Genomic DNA, 19,962 nt, shown 5'->3' on the forward strand with positions numbered 1-19,962 from the left:
CACAGCACATAACAGAACAGGTTGACAAGGGGCTGTTCGGATAACAGAGGTGTTCGGATAACTGGGGTGGTCAGATAACTGGGGTGTTCGATTAGTCGAACTTGTACTGCACTAAAAAGCACTTACGGAAGCTAAATGCACTCAAACTGTCCTCTTACCAAGTTTTGAAAGGAAGCGTTTGAAGTCATGGATGAAGTACATTAGAAATTTCATCATCCAAATAACTAGCTGTGTCCGATTCCCTGGCCACACATTATATATAACATTTTGCTCAAAAGAGCCAACTTCCTGATGTTCCGGTTTGTTTAACATGCCTTTGTCAAGGGAAAGTGTGTTTGAAAACAAACACTGGAGGTACTCCTAGGCTTCTGATGCCATGGCAACTACACTGACTTATTTCTATTTGAATCTATGAATGTGCTTGTGATGTCTTTTACTACATAATTAATGATGTAACGATCTACTACTCCAACCTTCAGGCGTCATGGCATCGAGTCGTTTCATCCATTTATCTTCCTTTATTCTTCTATATTTTAAATTGATCTCATTTTATTTCTTCTAAAACTATGAATTTGAGATCATTCATGATCATTTACTTTCTTATTTCTTATATATATATTCATATTCAGAATTAGGGTATAAATTATTATGTTACAATGACATCACTAAACTGCTCTACCCTATTTCACATGTGGCTATACAATATATTTTTTTGGTTTCTAACATTGTACAGTTATGTTACATTTAAGGAGAATTAACCAACCGTCAAGAGACGGCTTATTCAAAATAAGTTCTCATTCCCTCCTATTGAAATCCTCATGAGGTTCATCGGCTGCCCTGGTACTGTATCCCGGGTACTATGTAATGTAGGTGACCCCAGTTTTACTGCAGGTCGTTGTTATTTTGTAATACCCTCCTAATATAGCCTAATATATTTCTGGATTGATTTATGCATAATCTTCACCAATAAGAAAAAATATTGTTATTATTATTATTATTATTATTATTTATTATTATTATTATTATTATTATTATTATTATACTAGCACTTAATGCTACCAAAATGCATTACTGTGCATTTAAACTGACAGCTTTCTAAATGCTGGACCCTGTTAAACGTTCAGTTACCGTACACTGCTAAAGCAACGCTGGTCACAGTCAGTGTAGATCGCCCCCTAGTGGTACTTGTTAGGAATTTCAATGTTTGATTCTTCAAAAAAAAGTGTTCAGAACAAGAAATTGCACATTTATAAAAAAATGTAAATAAACTTTAAAGATGTTTCTATAGTATACTCTGGAAGGAGTCTCAACATTAATTAAATGAATAGTTAAAATACCTATTTTAAATTGTATTATCTATATCATTACACTTCATTTTGGAGGTTATCTATTGCCTTATACAGTATGAATTACATATACGTTCCACATACTTCAGTTTATTACTCAGCTTGCTGCATTTCAAATTTATTTTCCGATGTTTCCTTTAAAAGGGTATCCGTTACACTCATAAACTGTTTTTCACTGCCGTTAAAAAAAATAATAATAATTGAAATAAAATGAAAAGTCGGAAGCTATCCACTTTGCAACAGCACCGGCAATACCGGATTTCCCAATGAAAATAGCGCATTAAGAATCACAACGTACAAACACATAAGAAATAAATAACCCCATGACGCAGCAGCACACACATGCGCAGGAATCCTCGTTATCACAAACTCGCTTTACACATGGACTGAATGCAACATCTAAACGAAACACTTACAGGACTACTTTCAAATGAGACCCTGTATCGTATTGAGGTGATGCAGCTTGATTCACAGGCTTGCAGAGCTCGTGAGCTAAAAAGAGAAAAAATATTCTGTCGAAACTGACGGGTTTCATGTGTTGATCTGTTGTTGTTGCCAGCAGCAGAATGCTGCAAGTCTAAAAAACGGCACTGCCTTTCAAAACAAGCGCATCCCATGTTAGAGTATGGGTGCTTATTCAAATAACAACCCGCGACTCTCACGAAAAGAAGCCCAATCCCTCTTATTATAAGCAAACTTGGTAACTGTGCTAGAAAGTGTATTTCGAGAATTGAAGGGCGTATTTAGAGCACGCAGGTTGTACAGCAGATTAGATGCATTCTGGAATACTGGAACTAACAGATGCAAGTAACAGCCCGTCAATCCAATGAACTGTCAGAAAGTAAAAAAAAAAAAAAAAACTTCCCATTCACAAGTCCTTCACTTTTAGTGCTTTGCCCCATAATGCGGTTCCGTTTCTATTCAAACGACGACTGCGCTTGCATGCCCTCGTGTATATTGAAATAGTGATGCATCTTGGCAATTAATTGAGGTTGGTTTTTCAGTTGTGGTAGGAGGAAGAAGCTGGTGCCATAGGTCGGAATTACGCCATCCACATCCTTGGGACGTGCGTCCTTTCTGGGAAGTCTTATAGCAGTCTTTTTCACGCTTGTGCGACCTGAAATCGCGTAGGGTAGAATACAGGTTCATATTTCTGTCGCAGACTCGCAGATTAATTCGATACGTCAGGCACAGACAAGTATAAAAGCTGCAGCTTCACTCCGACCATGCAGCTAATGCTGACATTTCAACATTATCCACCCACGTGCGATTTCAGGTCGCAGAGCCATCGGTAATCCAAATTTGTGCAAGACTGTTTTTTTTTTTTGCTTTGTTTTGTTTTTTTTATGCTTGAGTGTATTCCATCACCTGATTACAAGGGGGTGTTCTTAAGTTATCAGTAAATTAGCTAACCCGCGTTTCTGCTTATCTAATTACAGTTACCTGAAGGCTGACTTACTAACTACCCACTTCTGGCCGGGTGACAATGAAGATAGGATATCTACATTACAGTGTTGGCAGCTGTAAAGTCAAAGGGCGTCTGTCTCGCCATGCTGTACCACGCAGTTGGGAACGCCACCGGCCTGTATCCATGGTAACCACCTATCAGCCCTGTCTCGTTCTAAATTACCTTCTTTTCCACGCTGAGAGCGACTTCCCCAGGAATTCTGTACACTTGAACGCAGTTTAACAGAAAACCGCCTTGCGTTGCAAATACACGAGTTGCAAATCAATATACCTAAAATAATAATAATAATAATAATAATAATAATATAATAATAATAATAATAATAATAATAATGCATCACACAAGTACATTTGGTAGCTTTTTGACATCGTCAGTTAAAGGAACCGTGCAAAGTAGCATTTGTTGTACTGCTATGTTCAATTAACTGTTTCCAGGATCGGTCTCAATGGATACATCTGGTTAAATATATAAAGACCCGAACTCCAGTTGAAAACGACCTTGCTCAACATTACAGTAATTTATATGCGAGAGTCGCCTTTCGCGAACGTCGCATCCAATTTGGAAAATGACCGAGGCTCGACAGGCTGCGCGTTATGTCGCCTCTTCCCGGATGTTCTGGAATTCTTTCCATCTTCCAAAAAACGCCATTAAATACTGCTGCAGCGCACGCGGCGCCTAATGTCTTGATTAGCCTGCATTTGTCCGGCCTGTTTCTAAAATGGATTGTGCCATTACTGAACGGGTGGGCTACTTTCCGGCACACAGAAGCAAGGACTTCAAATATTAATTCAGGTTAATTAAACAAAAACATCTAATGCCGTGTCAGTCATTGCTGGACACAGGTATTTGCATTGCTTATGTTGCTGTTTTATTTTTTAACTGAGGGGCTTAGTTATCGTTTCCAAGCTGCATTAGTCTGTTTGCACGCTGTAGCCCTGCGTCTGGTTTTGTTATTTGCCTTGAATTTTTTTTAATTTGTTAATTTATGCCGCTGCCTATTGCAATGCACACGTGACACATATCCACACACCTCTCACCGCCACAGCAAATATACCTTATCACCTTTCACAGCAAACATGGAGTGCTTTTTATCTGCAGTGTATGCTTTCGGAAATATATACAATAAATAGATTTGTTAAATAGCTCAAATGGATAAGATAAGTTTGCAAGTTTAACGACGTTTTTTGTTTAGAAGCGCGCTTATCAATTAGCGGCGTTACACAACGAGTTAATAAATACTGAAGGGGCTCTCGCTGCGGGCTAATGGTATTGACCTACACGATATACAGCCACGACCAATCTGTGTTTAAGCCTTATCAAAAGTCGAGACAGATCCCTGGTTGCTTTTGAAAATGCGCAGGTGTGTGTGTGCTGGGTCCAAACACAATACTGTATAATGGAACCCATAATGGTTCTATTTTGGAACCTTTTGTTTTCCTGCTAAAGCTGAGAAGGGAACACAAAGACATTTTTCAGGAACAGGAGACCTTAGCCCCTTTCACAGTGGCATGCTGTACCCAGGTCGGAACCTGCCCGAGTCAGGACCTGGTGTCCTGTGCATCGGGTAAAGCAGGGTCGACCTGAGAGACAGAGGCAAGTGCACAATGTGTGTATCAATGCCCCGGAAGCAGCTTGTTACAGACTCTTCTATCCAAGCTTCTCTGGATTGAACCGTCTGCCCAAATGTTGATTAGAGCAAATGTTTCTTCATGCCGGCTGCAATCTGACTCATGGTGTGTCTCAAGCAACAAAACATGTGGCTCAACAGATGAAACAGACAGGCTCCCTGCGGAAGGGAACCCTTCACGCAGACGTGGCTGTTTGTTATTTCATCGGCTCACGAACGCTCATCATGCAATTTGTCTCGCTCAACCCGGGTCAAAGCGTGTCGTCGCTGGGACCCGGGTCAGCCCAGGTACAACCCATGTACGCGGTTTCACACTACACAGGATTGTGACGGGTAGCCAGAACTCGGGTCCGGACCTGGGTAGGAGTGCCAGTGTAAAAGGGGCTTTACTCTGAGGCAACTTTGCTGTATCAAACCCCAAGTCTCCCCTGGTGTGCTGTGCAGGGGCCTGAAACCCAGTCTCCTGAAACCAAGTTCCAAGGCACACAGTGTTCCCTTTGGGTGTTGCAAAAAGGTTCCAACAGTATGACACTGTTGACAGTTAAACAGTTTGCCGGGCAATGGGCTCTAAGCAGCTTGTTAGTTCCAAGCTGCTCCCAGGGGATGTTTACTCTGAAGAGCCCCATAAACCTGACAGCAACTCGTATATTATAAATGTGCATCTCTGAAGATTGCGCAAGCTCACACACATTGATACTCATTGCTGAAGGCTGAGCATTAGCAAACTGGGACACTTGAAACAGGTCCCACTAATTAATGGAACCACCCACTTACCTACAGGTTACAGCAGAGGGAACACGGAGCCACTGTGTGGCATAGAATTTGGTTTCACCAGACTTGGTTTCAGGCCACTGCACAGCACACCAGGGCAGACTTGGGGTTTGATACAGCAAAGTTGCCTTAAACTAAGTCTCCAGGTGGTCTCCTAGAACCAGGTTTCAAGCCACTGTTCCTGAGAAAGTGGCATTGTGTTCCCTCAGCTTTAGAACAAAGACCTAACTACAGCACACCCTAGCTATAACGCCCTTCATTATAACGAACATTCAGCGATAACGAACCTGGCTCCAAATAAAACAGGATAATATAAACACACGGTCAGCATCCCGGTCTGTATGCACGGGATGCCATCTCCGCAGTGAAAGAAACTTTGTTGTCTTAATAAAAAGCATGAGCTGTGTAATGGTGCCTCGGAAACGAAAATCATTTCATGTCGCAACAAAGCTGGAAACTATATTGATCGTTTGAAAGACGCGGTAACGCAGGCATGTCTCTGTCGGGAATGTAGGGTGTCAAAAAGTTCTTTGGCTTGTTCAGCAACCATGCGGCAAAGCAAAATTGATTAAAGAGAAAACAACAACAACAAAAAAAAAACTGGGAAGATCTTTTGAACTTTTTATGTCAAACTTTTCATGTTGCGTTGATTTGTAATAATAGCTCAGTTTGGGATTCTTGACTGTCCGATTAAGATTTGGTGCGCTTTGAAACTATTCACGTCAGATTGATTTTGAATAAAAGTTCAGCTTCAATTCAGGATTTTTGCTTTTTGTACTGTGTTTGAATTCTTTAACGAATTGGATAAAGCACAGGCAGAATACTGCATACATGAGATTAACAGGCATGTGCAATTCTACTTTTAGTCACAATCTCCTCTCATTAACTTACTCCAACAGCGTATCGTTCATTCTGACTGTCCTTTCACTATAACAAACCCCTCGATATAACGAAACCAAAGGATTGGACCCCAACAGGTTCGTTATAGCGAGGGTGTGATGTACATACATGCAATGTGATAATTATAGCCCTTCTGTGTCAAATGCATTTTAATGGAGTATTTAAAACACCGTCAGTGTGCATTATTAATATATACAGGTGATCTGCCTTCCCATAAATGTTCTAAACAGAACTATGTATATCTATAGAAGACAAAGCATGCAGGTTCTCTTCTAGAACTCGTTAGATGGATTTCCTGAGCAAGTTTCAAGAATGTTAGAAAAGTTTGGGAACGAGAAAAGGCTATTCGGCCCCTCCAGTCTCATCCCTTGTTACGACACCATTCATCAATCTAGTCTTTTTTAAAATGCTCCCAGTGTTTCAGGTCCTTCTACATCCCTTGGTATTCCATGCATTTGTAACTCTCTGTCTAATTGATTACCAAAGAACATGCACATTAATTTACACGTTGCATGCTTTATAACTGTATAGCCCGTGTATAATTAAATATAGACACAAATGCATTCTTGTCCGGTTCTCAGTAGTGCACTAAAACCAACTGATCGCTTACAAAGCAGGCTAGAGAACTGAAGATGTAGGCTAATAGGCTCTTATTGCAATGAGCCAGGTTGACTTGACAGCTTCAGTCACCAGGTTTATATTAACCTCAGGAAAGGTTTCCATACCTAGCACTACACTTTCGGTTACTTTTATTGAAATGTTTGCGTTGGTGAGCACCTGTAACAGCATGCTATACAAGCTCACCAACTCGAAATGGGGAGCCAGCCCCTTAACCATTCGAACCACTGGCTTGGCTCTCGGCTTCTCCACCGCTCAGTATGCATGTTCTGCATCTGTACTTGCCAGGTGGCCCGACCCCATCCTGAAGGCCAGTTGTCGATGCATCACAGGATGCCTGAAGCCTACCAACCTTAACATTATGTATTTGCTGGCTGGCATTGGTTTGCCCCGCATCAGAAGAGCGGAGGCCAGCAGAACAGAATGATCAAGACAAGCCGAAGATGTGACACCCGTGGTACCACCACTGCCCAGCCCGCAACCAGCACCCAACCTCTCAACACCCAAAAGCCAAGAAGATCCGATTACAAATGTGGAATGAGTGGCCACATGTGATGCCAATAAAAATTGATATACCAGCAGCTGAGTTCTCACCACCAGGGGCTGATGAACCAGGGCAAAGGTGGCGCCCAAGGGAAGCAATGTGGAATTGGGGCTACAGCCCCGGCTCAACCACCTGCGATTGCGGCACTGAGCCTCAGACAATGCAACATCTGCTGCAGAGTCCGCTGCTCGAAGGCGTTCATGCGTTCCCTTTCCCCCAGGGCATGCAGATGGATTATTATACTGTAGGTTTTAGCAGAATAATCTCCAACACAGAATTTTAATGTTATGCAATGTTTCAGTTATGGGTAAAGACAAAAACCACGATGACAGATAACAATGGTAATGTCCCAGGTGTACATCATATAGGCCTGACTTTCAAAGCTTGTAACCTTTGCTGAATAAACATGCCTAATAATTTTAATATATTTATATATCATTGAGCAAAACCGTATATTGCATTAAAGTCGAAATATAAAAAGAATAAAAGGAATTTTCCTAAATGTGGTTTAAAAAAAAAACCGTAGGCATCTGTGACTCAAACACACTGTCCCGCTCTCTCTTGGTGTGTGTCTCAAACACACTGTCGCACTGTCTCTTGGTGTGTGTCTCAAACACACTGTCCCGCTGTCTCTTGGTGTGTGTCTCAAACACACTGTCCCGCTGTCTCTTGGTGTGAGTCTCAAACACACTGTCCCGCTTTCTCTTGATGTGCGTCTCAGACACACTGTCCCGCTCTCTCTTGGTGTGTGTCTCAAACACACTGTCCCTCTGTCTCTTGGTGTGAGTCTCAAACACACTGTCCCGCTTTCTGTTGATGTGCGTCTCAAACACACTGTCGCACTGTCTCTTGATGTGCGTGTCAAACACACTGTCGCACTGTCTTTTGGTGTACGTCTCAAACACACTGTCGCACTGTCTCTTGGTGTGCGTCTCAAACACTCTGTCCTGCTATCTCTTGGTGTGCGTGTCAAACACACTGTCCCGCTATCTCTTGGTGTGCGTCTCAAACACTCTGTCCCGCTGTCTCTTGGTGTGCGTCTCAAACACTCTGTCCCGCTGTCTCTTGGTGTGCGTCTCAAACACTCTGTCCCGCTATCTCTTGGTGTGCGTCTCAAACACTCTGTCCCGCTGTCACTTGGTGTGCGTGTCAAACACTCTGTCCTGCTATCTCTTGGTGTGCGTGTCAAACACTCTGTCCCGCTGTCTCTTGGTGTGCGTCTCAAACACTCTGTCCCGCTGTCACTTGGTGTGCGTCTCAAACACTCTGTCCTGCTATCTCTTGGTGTGCGTGTCAAACACACTGTCCCGCCACACATCAAATATCTTTTGCAAACTTCAGCTCTCAGATTTAATAAACCATCCTGTACAGAGACGCGTCTTGTATACCAGTGGGTGAACCACATCCTGAAGAAGCAATTAATAATAATAATAATAATAATAATAATAATAATAATTAAAAGGATTTAACATGAATACAATGTACATGTGATATAGCATTTCAAGTAGTTTCATATATGCTGTGTATAGCACCACTAAAACAACCAATTATTTAGTTAGCCGTTTATTATTTTTTGTACGAAGCCTTTTGGAGTTGAAGCACGGAACCACTTTCGGTTTGTTTTTCTTTTTGTTTTTTTGCAGGTGTTCATGACTGAGGGGGAGGCGCCCGCTTGCATGCACGTTCACCCACACTTCCACTTTCCCGTCGTAACCGGCACAGAGAGAGAGAGAGAGAGAGAGAGAGAGAGAGAGAGAGAGAGAGAGAGAGAGAGAGAGAGAGAGAGATAGTTAGGCGAAAGAGCGAGAGAAGAGACTAGAGAGCGAGATGAGAGAGAGAGAGAGAGAGGAGAGAGAGAGAGAGAGAGGAGAGAGAGAGTGCGAGAGAGAAGGAGAGAGTCTCTTCTCTTAGAGAGAGAGAGCTATAGTGAGAGAGAATAAGAGAAGAGTGCGGTAGAGACTCTGATCAGAGAGAGAGAGAGTCTCGAGAGCTAGATAGAGATGAGATAGAGTGCGAATCAGCGAGCTAGAGAGAGTTCTCAGAGAGAGCGAGAGAGAGAGAGAGAGAGAGAGAGAGAGGAGAGAGAGAGAGAGAGAGAGAGAGAGAGAGAGAGAGAGAGAGAGAGAGAGAGAGAGAGAGAGGAGAGAGATAGAGTGAGAGAGAGAGAGAGAAGTGAGAGAGAGAGTGAGGGAGAGAGAGAGAGAAGAGAGAGATAGAGTGAGGAGAGAGAGAGAGAAGAGAGAGAGAGAGAGAGAGAGAGAGAGAGAGAGAGAGAGAGAGAGAGAGTGAGGGAGAGAGAGAGAGGAGAGAGAGAGAGAGAGAGAGAGAGAGAGAGTGAGGAGAGAGAGAGAGAGAGAGAGAGAGAGCGAGAGAGAGAGAGAGAGAGAGAGAGAGAGAGAGAGAGAGTGAGGAGAGAGAGAGAGAGAGAGAGAGAGAGAGAGAGAGAGAGAGAGAGAGAGAGAGGAGATAGCGAGAGCACACCCAGCCTCGATCCTGGCGATATATAACACAAAACCCCGCCCGAGATGCGTTACTGAGAAGCCCTAGATTGCTATGCAGGAGACAACGTGAGAGATCCAGGCTACCCATATATTGCTATCTGCTAAGTTTTAGGAGAGACCTGACTTCTCCCTAGAGTAGAGTTGCGACTTTACTATATCTTATTTTAATAGATAGCTAGTAAACTGCTAGAAGTGGGTGGGGAAGAGACTGATCTGACTAGAGTATCGTCCAGCTTTCTAGATATGAGAGTGATATTCGTATAGAGATTATAACCGCTATCTCCTAGCTCTCGCTCTCTCTCGCGTCGAGATGCGGACTTTATACTCGTATCGTAGAGCTGCGAGATGTATATCTCAGTACTGCCGCCACGAGCGTCCTCTAGCGTATTAGTATAGCTAAATGATCACAACGCACTCAACCCGCCCTCGCGGACTTACCTTAGGACTTGTTTTTTTTTTTTTTTTTTTTTTTTTTTTAAATAACGTGTTTATTGATTGGCTTACTTTATTGACTGTTCAAAACCCAACCTTGGACTTAATAAGTAATAATAATACTGGCGATAAAAAAAAAATAAAACATGCAAGCGCTTTCTGAAGATTTCAGGAGACTGTTTGAAGGTAAATATTCAACTTTCTAGTTTGGATAATATTTATTTATTTGTCTATGTAGTTTTTTACGTGTAGGACAGCAAATAAGTCATTTGTATTAGTTAGCTGATATGCACTTACTGTAAACTACACTGTATTTAAATATTAAGCTTGCATTGTAACCCTTTACTGCCCCGTCACCTGTACGTTACCTTGGATAAAGGCGTCTGCCAAATAAATAAATAATGATAATAATAAGGAATGCACAAGCCCTACAATGTAAATAGATATAGCCACTGTCACGTCACACGAAGAGTTATCGTTTTAAGTTAAGTGCGCCGCAATGTAATAATAAAACAGTAGCTTGATAAAACCATGCAGTAATAATATGTCGAGCAATTTTAATGTATTTTAATTCATGACTGAGTGTAAAATGGGGGTATGAAAGTACAGTTGTAAATAGCATCCAGTCACAAGAATTTGCATCCACCTACTTTAAAAGAGACTCAAACATGTACAGTCTGCTCTGTAGCTTGTGCATCGTTCAGTGGGTACTGGGTATTTGAACCATTTCCTGTATTACATATTTGTAAAGAATTGCTAAAGGAAAAGTAGTTTTGGACATAAAATAATTGCATTTTTAATTGAAATGTTTCTTCCAAGACGTTATATGGGGAAAATGGCATCCTCATATGAGGCGATCATGCATTTGCATCTTCCATATGTTTTTTTTATCCATCCCTATATGAGGTCGCCATGCATGAAATGGTTAAAGTATATTGCTGTAATATTTGCCAATATGTAATAGACAATAATGTTTCAATTGTATTAAAGCTGCACAAACACTGAAACTGATAAGGAACCAAATTATCATTTGTGGGGTGCTGTAAAACTGGAGTGCGTTTGCATATCGGGGGGGCCCTGTTCTGATAACTGAATGATAAAGGAAGGTCATTGTGGCGGCATTAAGTTCACTGGTTGTCTGTCTGTCTGTCATCAGGTATCAGGAACTTTTCCCCCTAAGCTCTCAAATGTACAATTTTTTATTTTAAATTTTTTTTAAAGAAACTTGTTTTATCAAACTTGATTTTTATTTTCATTTTAAAAGATGATATCGGGCTAAAGAAAATTCTCAGTTTCCATGCCTTGCTCCTTGTTGCACTTCCTACTGTCTTCTTGGTCATGTTACTGACTGAAAGCATGTCAGTCAACAGGGGAAAACCTCTGGTTGGTTAATGACAGGAAAGAAACCATCGAAGGAAAAAAACGTGTAAGCTACTATCGCTTTAAATATGTCTGGGACACTACAAGCATCTGATTAAATTTATGAAGAAATGTCAACAAGATACTTCTGATAAATAAGGGCTGAGAACCAGTACTGTGACATGCAGTGCAGTTCAGTACAGTAGAGTACAGTACAGTATCACAGGTAGGAGGAGGAGGAGGACAGGGCCAGCCTATTGAGTGGGCTGTAGGTTCATTAGAGTTGCTTCATAGGCGTCAGGAATGCTGCTTGCATCTTTATTCTTCCCTCTCTCTGTCGGATCCATGACACTCTGTTTTACGCACGTTCATCTGACAGTCCCTTAAACAGCCCGTTTCCCTGCCTGCCAGACCCTTTAGCTTGCATGATTTCTGTTTTAGCTGACTGTCTCAAATTAAAACGCGCCCAGCCCTCAGATCTTGTCGTGAGAGCTGATTTCTATTTTTTTTTCTTTCCCTTTTTACTTTCTTTATCCTTGACACTTGCAGCTGGATTTGAATGGAGATTAATTACATGTCACTTGTCGGTATGTCAAGTGTGTCAAAACGTGCATTTGCTCATGGAAGCGGCGGCTATACCCTGTCTCACTCACGCGGTTTTATACGGCCTGAGAATTAGGTTGTTCCCCTCCGCTGCTGTGTTGCATTGAAATAAACAAAAACTACAGGGATGGAAAAAGACTCCTATTGCATATCAGTTTCACACATTCCAGGTTTTACTAAGAGCTTGATTAGCCCTAGTGTACAGTTAACAAGCTCAGGGTCTTATTAAACTTGTAGTACAACCAGGAATGGATCAAACTGCTGTGCATTGGGAGTCTGGTTATCATCACAGGAATGGACATAACACTCCCACTGCATAGTGGTTTGATCCATTTCTGGTTTTATTATGAGTTTAATTAGACACACCTGAGCTTGTTACCTATAAACTGAGGCAAATTAAGCTTGTAGTAAAACCTGGAATGGGTGAAACTGTCGTCCAGGCCTAAAGTAGTAATACAGAATTGCGTTCTGTGTAACTCAATCTAACCTTCGGGGTGAAGAACGTTGGTCTTTAATAAGACGATAATAGAACCTGTTTCATGATGCAAAGAAAACAGAAACCACGGGCACATCAGACAGTATCAACGTCACAAGAGAAGTAGCGTTGCTGCACTTACTATTTTGATAAAATGCGTTGCTTTATTTAGTACAGTCCCCTCCCCTTTTCAGAACATGTTTTGTTTTGGTGTGTTATTGGAAAGACCAGTCTCCAGGAGATTAAAGAAGTTGCAGGTAAATCTGCTCGCAATAAACAGATGGCACTTTTTAATGAATAAGTGAATAAGTTTATAGGTTTACTTACAGACTTACAGACGTTGGGGTTGCAATTATAAGGTCGGAAAAATATGTTTAACATCAAACTCCTAATCATTTAATAACGCACTTAACTGGATGTACTTCTGAAACAGTACAATGCAAATTAATTTGTATGTAGCGCCGTGGCATCCCAGAGCGCTATAGAAAGTAAAAAAAAGCAATAAAAAAGAGCGCTCATATATGTACAGTATACTACAACCAATGATATAAAAGCACATTAAAAAAAAGTTTTCAATTTAGACTTGAAAGAATCAAATGGGTTTTTTTGGTTCTTTGCAGACTGCGAGCTTTTTGTCTCAGAGATCCTGCAGGAGGAGAGTCTGGGGAAACACGCTCGGGAAACGAGAGAGATCCTTCTGAGCAACTTCCAGGTGCTGCGCACCAGGTGAGCCCAACACTGCCGCCCTACAGGCCACAGCAATGGGGCACAACGCTGGCCCTCCAGATCCCTCCCAGTCTGCCATTTTGTTACAACCAGTTCCTAAATGAGTCCAGTTAACCGATTTAGAACCAGGAATAACAGGTATGGAAATAAGACCCCCATTGCATAGCAGCCTGATCCATTCCGGGTTTCACAATGAATTTAATAAGACGCACCTGAGCTTGTTACCTATACACTGGGACTAATCAAGCTCATAGTAAAACCTGGAATGGCTGAAACTGCTTTGCAATATGAGTCTTATTTCCATCCGTGAATAAAGGCCTGGACCAGAATGGATGTCAAAAGCCATAGTCATGCATCTCTGCACTAGAGAGAGTGCCATGCAGCAGAGTGCAATACGATAGACATTTATATAGGGCCCCTCACGCACCTCGTGTAAAGTATCTCAAGACACGGTACACTGTAGCACTGTGCATGCAACACGCACTTCAGAAACTGTGTCAACAGTTTGAAAACGAGAGGCAATGCAATGCAATACATACATGTCAAATTAATGTGCTGAGCAATTCCTTGCCAGTTCCGATGTTATCTTCCTTTCAGACAGGCTTTGGCCCTGTTGCTTTTTCTGCTGAATACACATCGGGGTAGATGGCTTTGACAAACTTATAGTGGTGCTGAGTGAAGCAGGCTAGCTGAGAGGAAGCCGCTGTGGGACGAGCGTTGGCAGGGCACGCTGTCCCTACCTACACTGATGAGATTAGCAGTGCTTCTTCCTCCACTCCAGGAAGCAGGCTGCATGTGGGCGGAGGAACGAGGCGGATAGGGACCTTACCTAATGAGGCTGTCCGAACCTGGTAGTGACAGCACTTGAACCTCTCGCCAGCCCTGCACCAACTCCAAGGTTTTTACAGCCACTGGAAAGTATTCCACGATGCACCATTAACATAAGAACCTAGGGGCTTGCAGTTTATTCATAAGAACATAAGAAAAGTGTGGGAAAGAGAAAAGGCCATTCAGCCCATCAAGGCTTGTCCCTTGTTAGCGCACCATTTCTCCCCTACCTGGTGAGAGCTAATGTAAAAGCACAGCATCTAGTCTTTTATGTTCCCCACTTCTTCACCTGGCAGGCTATTCCATGCATTTGTAACTCTCTGTGTAAAACCTTTTATTCTAAACTATTCAGCGTCCATCCAAGCCCTCTTGTTCTTCTCGCTGTGGTGAATTTGAAGCCTTGTCTTGGGTTAACTTTATCGAGACCATTTATGATTTTCTAGACTTCATTCGTTAGCTGTCAAGCTCAGGATTGTCTTAATAAACTTGTGGGAAAACCAGAAATGTCTCAAACCGCTGTGTAATGGGAGTCTTTTTTCTATCTCTGAAAATAATAATAAAAAAAGAAGGTGAAAAGGTTAGTCGGTCCTGGGTTTTACTGTCATAACAGGCAGTAAAAGTTACAAATGTTTGCGGCATGGTAAATTTGCCTGATGTTTTTTTAGTTTTACTATACCTCTAATGCACCGCTCCACAATTTGTCACACTTCTCTGTGATTGACCATTCAAATCAGCAACCGAGTGCTTTGTTAAACTTTGCAATCCTTCCTCTACAGCATACCCCGGACTCTTATCATGTTGTTCTCAGAATGAGTATACCGTTAGTTTGTGTGTGTGCAGAATCCTTGCATGCTGAGCAGCACTGTTTTATCACACTTCTCTATGATTGACCATGCAGATCAGCAACCGAGTGCATTGGTTAACTTTGCAATCCTCCCTGTATAGCATACCCCGGCCTCTTATCATGTTGTTCTCAGAATGAAGGCATGCCTGTAGTTTGTGTGTGTGCAGAATCCTTGCATGAACAGCACTGCTTTCCGGCAGTAAGGTTGCATTTCGAGCTTTGCACTTTGCTCGAAGTTGGCAGTGGGTTCTGTGGCTAAAACACAGGAAGCCAAAGCAAGCAATTGTCATCAGTGCAGCTAGGAGCTATTTACTTTACTGTTTCGTTAGCACCTGGCAAAAATGTGCACCAACAACATAAAGATATTGTCTGATGTTAATGTTGTTTTTATATTAATAGCGTTCGCTTGTGCTGAATCATATTCAGTAGCATTGTGGTGTAGCGATAATGTACGAAAACCAAGGCTGTTAAAAATGAATAAAGAGGTTCTCCCTTCATGTAAGCATAATACTATTATCCTAAAACAACCCAGATGTTTAAATTTAATCCTCTGTGGCCTCAGCAGAGCAGCACAACTGGTACACCAGAGTGTAACGGCTAACCTGTCCCCCCTGCAACGCTGTGCCCCGAGTGGATGTACCTAATACATGAGCATAAAAAAAAATCTTACATGGAGTACAAGGCTCTAATATTTTGAACTTGTACCAAGTTGCTAGTTTTAATACAGCTTATTAATTTTAGTTACAGTGGGGGAAAACATTGATGGTGTACTCTCACTCTTTCTCCTGCCACTGACATGCAGGGATGGAATTAAGACTCCTATTGCATAGCAGTATTCCATTCCAGGTTTTAATATGTGCTGATTAGCTACAGTGTACAGGTACATAGTAAAACCAGCAGGGTTGGATCAAACTGCTAGCAATGAGTGTCTTATTTCCACCGACTGCTATCTTTTTCTTGCCATCGGTTTATGGAAAACGGACCAAGCAGTTTGTAAATAATGTAATGTAATTTTGGTGTCTGTGGCAGAGAGACTCATGCTAGTGACGGATTGAAAAACTCAGCGTCTGCTGCATAACTTTCTTCCACGGTGACACGACTGAAAATACTTCCGAATCTGAAAAGCTTCATTGGAGCATTTCAGAACAGACTGTCATTGACAAGCTGCTGTTTTTATTTTCATTTTGAATCAAACTCAAATTCAAAACGCTTGAGTTCTTGCCAGGAGTTGTCTGCCTGACAGGCAGAAGGCCATTTAGTTTTTGGGCTGCAGCCTTAATTACTCTGCAGTCAGCTTTCAGCCTGGTGGGAAAGTGTGTGTGTGTGTGAGAGAGAGAGAGAGAATGAGGGAGAGAGTTGTACAACAGTAATATTTAAGAAGAGCTGCAATCACAGCCACTTTCTTAATCTGTAATACTGAATGCATTGAGAACACTTTAGTATTCATTAAGCGAGAAGCAAAACAAAAAAAAAAAAAAAAAAAAAAAATTGTTAAATTCAACTGTAATGAGTCGTTTCTCATCACAAAACAGATCCGAATGGAAGGACTTTAGTTTAGCCGGACACAAGGAAAGAGTGCCTTACTAGGGACCCAGGGAGATGAGTCGATTCGTTAAGGCCTGCGCAATTAAAGTCATGGCGATCAATAATCAGTTTATTGTTGCAAGTTTCTGGATTTACCAGGGAATTACAGGCCCAGCCTCGAAACCGTGCTTCACATGAGCAAACCAAAGACATGCGCAACATTGAACTAACTTGAGTTTAGGTACTGGCAAGCCTAACTTGCAAATATTATTAGGCGTTTCATTTTCCAGGACAGAGTGAAAAACCTTTTCAACAGGCTGTCAGCTTTGCAGTACAGAAGGTTCGTGGAGATTTCAAAATGGATCGGTTTGCTAATGGCAAATGGTCTTCCGTGGCAAAGGTTTTTCATTCCCTGCCTACAAAAGGCTGTAAAACTCCAAACAAAATCGTGATGGCGTGAGACTCCTGTTTCATCCTGGTTTGCATTTGGTTTGCATTGCTGCTGATACCGTGTGTTTTGCATGTGATCAAACAATAGGGCTCTACTGAAAAGACACTATTTAAAATGGAAATTAGGAAGGACGACTCACTGGCTCTCTCTTTCTCCTCTCACCACCCTCACCACTGTCAACTTTGTTTTGTACTTTTCTTTTCTATTCCGCTTTCCAAAATCTATATTTAGTTTGTTTTTACAAGGTGTTACAAAATCTAATTATTATTACTATTAATAATAATAATAATAATAATAATATTTTTGGTGATTTGACAAAAAAAATAATAATGAAAAACACACACAGCGTTCTGCTTTGTTTTTCAAAAAGTAATTTATTCCCTTTAAACCTGACTCTATTAAACCATGGAGTCCCCTTCATGCAATTATAATTATAGCAATAAAACCTAATTTATACGACACTGCCACTGAATTCCATTCCTGCAGCGTCTGCTGCAGTAACCGGAGGTGCTCAGCCAGTCAGCCCTAAGCAACTGCTTCAGTCGTAAAACTAACCCTAAAATAAACACACTCTATATCACAAGATGGAGCGCTCAAACTGAAGGTGTGCAGTCTAGCAGAGAGCATTGTTCCTCAGCTTTATCAGAGTGTCCCACAGTAAAAGCACAGTGTATTAAGGTACAGTGAAAGAACGGTAAAGCATAGGCAAGCATTGTAAAGCACAGAGAGGTATGGTAAAGCATAGGCAAGCATTGTAAAGCACAGAGAGGTCTGGTAAAGCATAGGGAAGCATTGTAAAGCACAGAGAGGTATGGTAAAGCATAGGGAAGCATTGTAAAGCACAGAGAGGTCTGGTAAAGCATAGAGAAGCATTGTAAAGCACAGATAGGTGTGATAAAGCATATTAAAAAAACAAATCATGGTAAACTAACCATTATAAATGTTTCCCACAGTAAACGCACAGCACAGTGTAATAAAGCACAGAGAGGTGTGGTAAATGCAAAATACTGTGGTATCCCTGGATGCAAAATTAAATTCACTAAAATAATCCTGTTTTTTGAGTTCCAGATTATTGTCTGTTTTCTGGTCTCATAATTCCTATTAGCACTAATCTTGGGACTACCTTACCCAAGGTAATGTATTCTCTTGCCAATTAGGGTATTTTGAAACCTTAAACATACAATTTAAAGTACTGTAAAGATACTGTATAAGGATACCCTAGCTGGGTATCGCGCAAGGAATAAGCATGCTACCTGCAAATAATTTACCATGGTATTTTTAATTTATAAAACATGCAGGCAGGTGCAATGCTTCTGTTGCTTCTAGAACAACATGTTGGCTGATCCAGCCTGTGTTAGTTCTACTGGAGGCAACTGGAACTGAAGAACAGCTCCTGAACTCATAACAAAGCACTGTAACCCTGTCATGCATGGCAAAACCATATGAGGACGGACAAAAAACCTCTCTTCTGAACTCATATATAGCACTATATATATATATATATATATATATATATATATATATATATATATATATATATATATATATATATATATATATATATATATATATATATATATATATATATATATATATATATATATATATATATATATATATATATATATATATATATATATATATATATATATATATATATATGTATGTAATGTAACCTTTTTTTCTTTTTATAGGCATCCTAATGAATTTCAGTACAAAGGTAAGACGCTTAATATTTCATGTTTTAAAATATTTTAAGGACTCCTTGTGCAGTAAAATTTGAAATAATGAATGAATAACCTATTGAAATGTGATAAGTAAATGGTTCATGGTTTATAAACAAAATGTTTTATTTTCCTATTATTTTGTTGTTATTTAATACACATAGAATGGCGGTGCAAGACTCTAGCCATTGAGACCCATTGCAGTCTGGGCTTTTGTTCCTATCTGATCCGAAACTAAACCTGTTAGTTGACCCTGAGCAGGTTCAATGAACTAATAAAGACCTGGTGTGGAAATGGATCTCCGGAGCTCACTCACACACACACACACACACACACACACACACACACACACACACACACACACACACACACACACACACACACTCCAGGCTGTGTCAGATTCAAGTGTGGGTCAGCAGTGGGCTGGCCCGCTGTACCATCTCATTAGCAAGCTCTGGTATGCAAGCAGAGCTGCCTTCCACAAATTGAAATCCTTGATGCAAAACAGAAAAGTCAAACAAAATCTCTTCTGCAACAGTGACCCAATACGGGCATGTGCCACACGAGCACAGAGCTGGCTCACTTGAGCCTCTGTAAGAGTTCCATTTCGTGTTCTGGTTTTTGTTCCACCCGAGTTGAACTGATTATTTTCTTAATTGGTCATCAAGGTCTTTAGCCATTGATGATTTAAATATACCCACAAAACCTGCCGGATTGTGGCTCTGCAGGAACAGGTTTGGGCACCCCTGATCTATGCTGTTGAAAAAACTAAATCTCGAACACTCTTTAGTTACATTAACATGGCATTGTCTTCAACACTGTAGTGAGCACTTGCCATTTTTCTGAAAAACAAGATCTTAATTTATTTAAATTAATTTTGTTTTATGTTTCAATTACAATCTTAAAAGACTCATTGCATCGGATGTACAAAACAGATTTTTCCCATACTGTGCTGTGGCTTCAAGCTGCACCCTCCAATCCACATCTCTCTCTCTCTCTCTCTCTCTCTCTCTCTCTCTCTCTCCTCTCTCTCTCTCTCTCTCTCTCTCTCTCTCTCTCTCTCTTCGTTTGTTGTCTCCTGTACATTTCTTCCATTGTTTGGTCCCTGTGCTTTTACATTGAAGATCAGTGGTTTCCGGTTTGTTTGTATCTCTCTCTGTGCTCTCACTGGGGTCCATAAGAAAAGCGTACAAAATTCCACACTGACAGCTTATAATGAAT

The 19,962-nt window shown here is 41.1% G+C and overlaps 1 protein-coding gene across 2 annotated transcripts in view; it reads left to right on the plus strand.

Annotated features, from left to right (window-relative positions):
* Positions 1-10,234: 10,234 nt before the first annotated feature.
* Positions 10,235-19,962, plus strand: part of skap1 (src kinase associated phosphoprotein 1) — a 152,661-nt gene continuing 142,933 nt past the window's right edge. For both annotated transcript variants that reach the window (XM_041266383.1, XM_041266384.1), the window contains exons 1-3: positions 10,235-10,393; positions 13,265-13,370; positions 18,712-18,737. In XM_041266383.1, the coding sequence (XP_041122317.1) occupies positions 10,354-10,393; positions 13,265-13,370; positions 18,712-18,737 (172 nt within the window). In that variant the 5' untranslated portion in view covers positions 10,235-10,353. The remainder of the gene's footprint in view (positions 10,394-13,264; positions 13,371-18,711; positions 18,738-19,962) is intronic.

This window comes from Polyodon spathula, chromosome 12, assembly GCF_017654505.1.
Source record: "Polyodon spathula isolate WHYD16114869_AA chromosome 12, ASM1765450v1, whole genome shotgun sequence".
NCBI lineage: Eukaryota > Metazoa > Chordata > Actinopteri > Acipenseriformes > Polyodontidae > Polyodon > Polyodon spathula.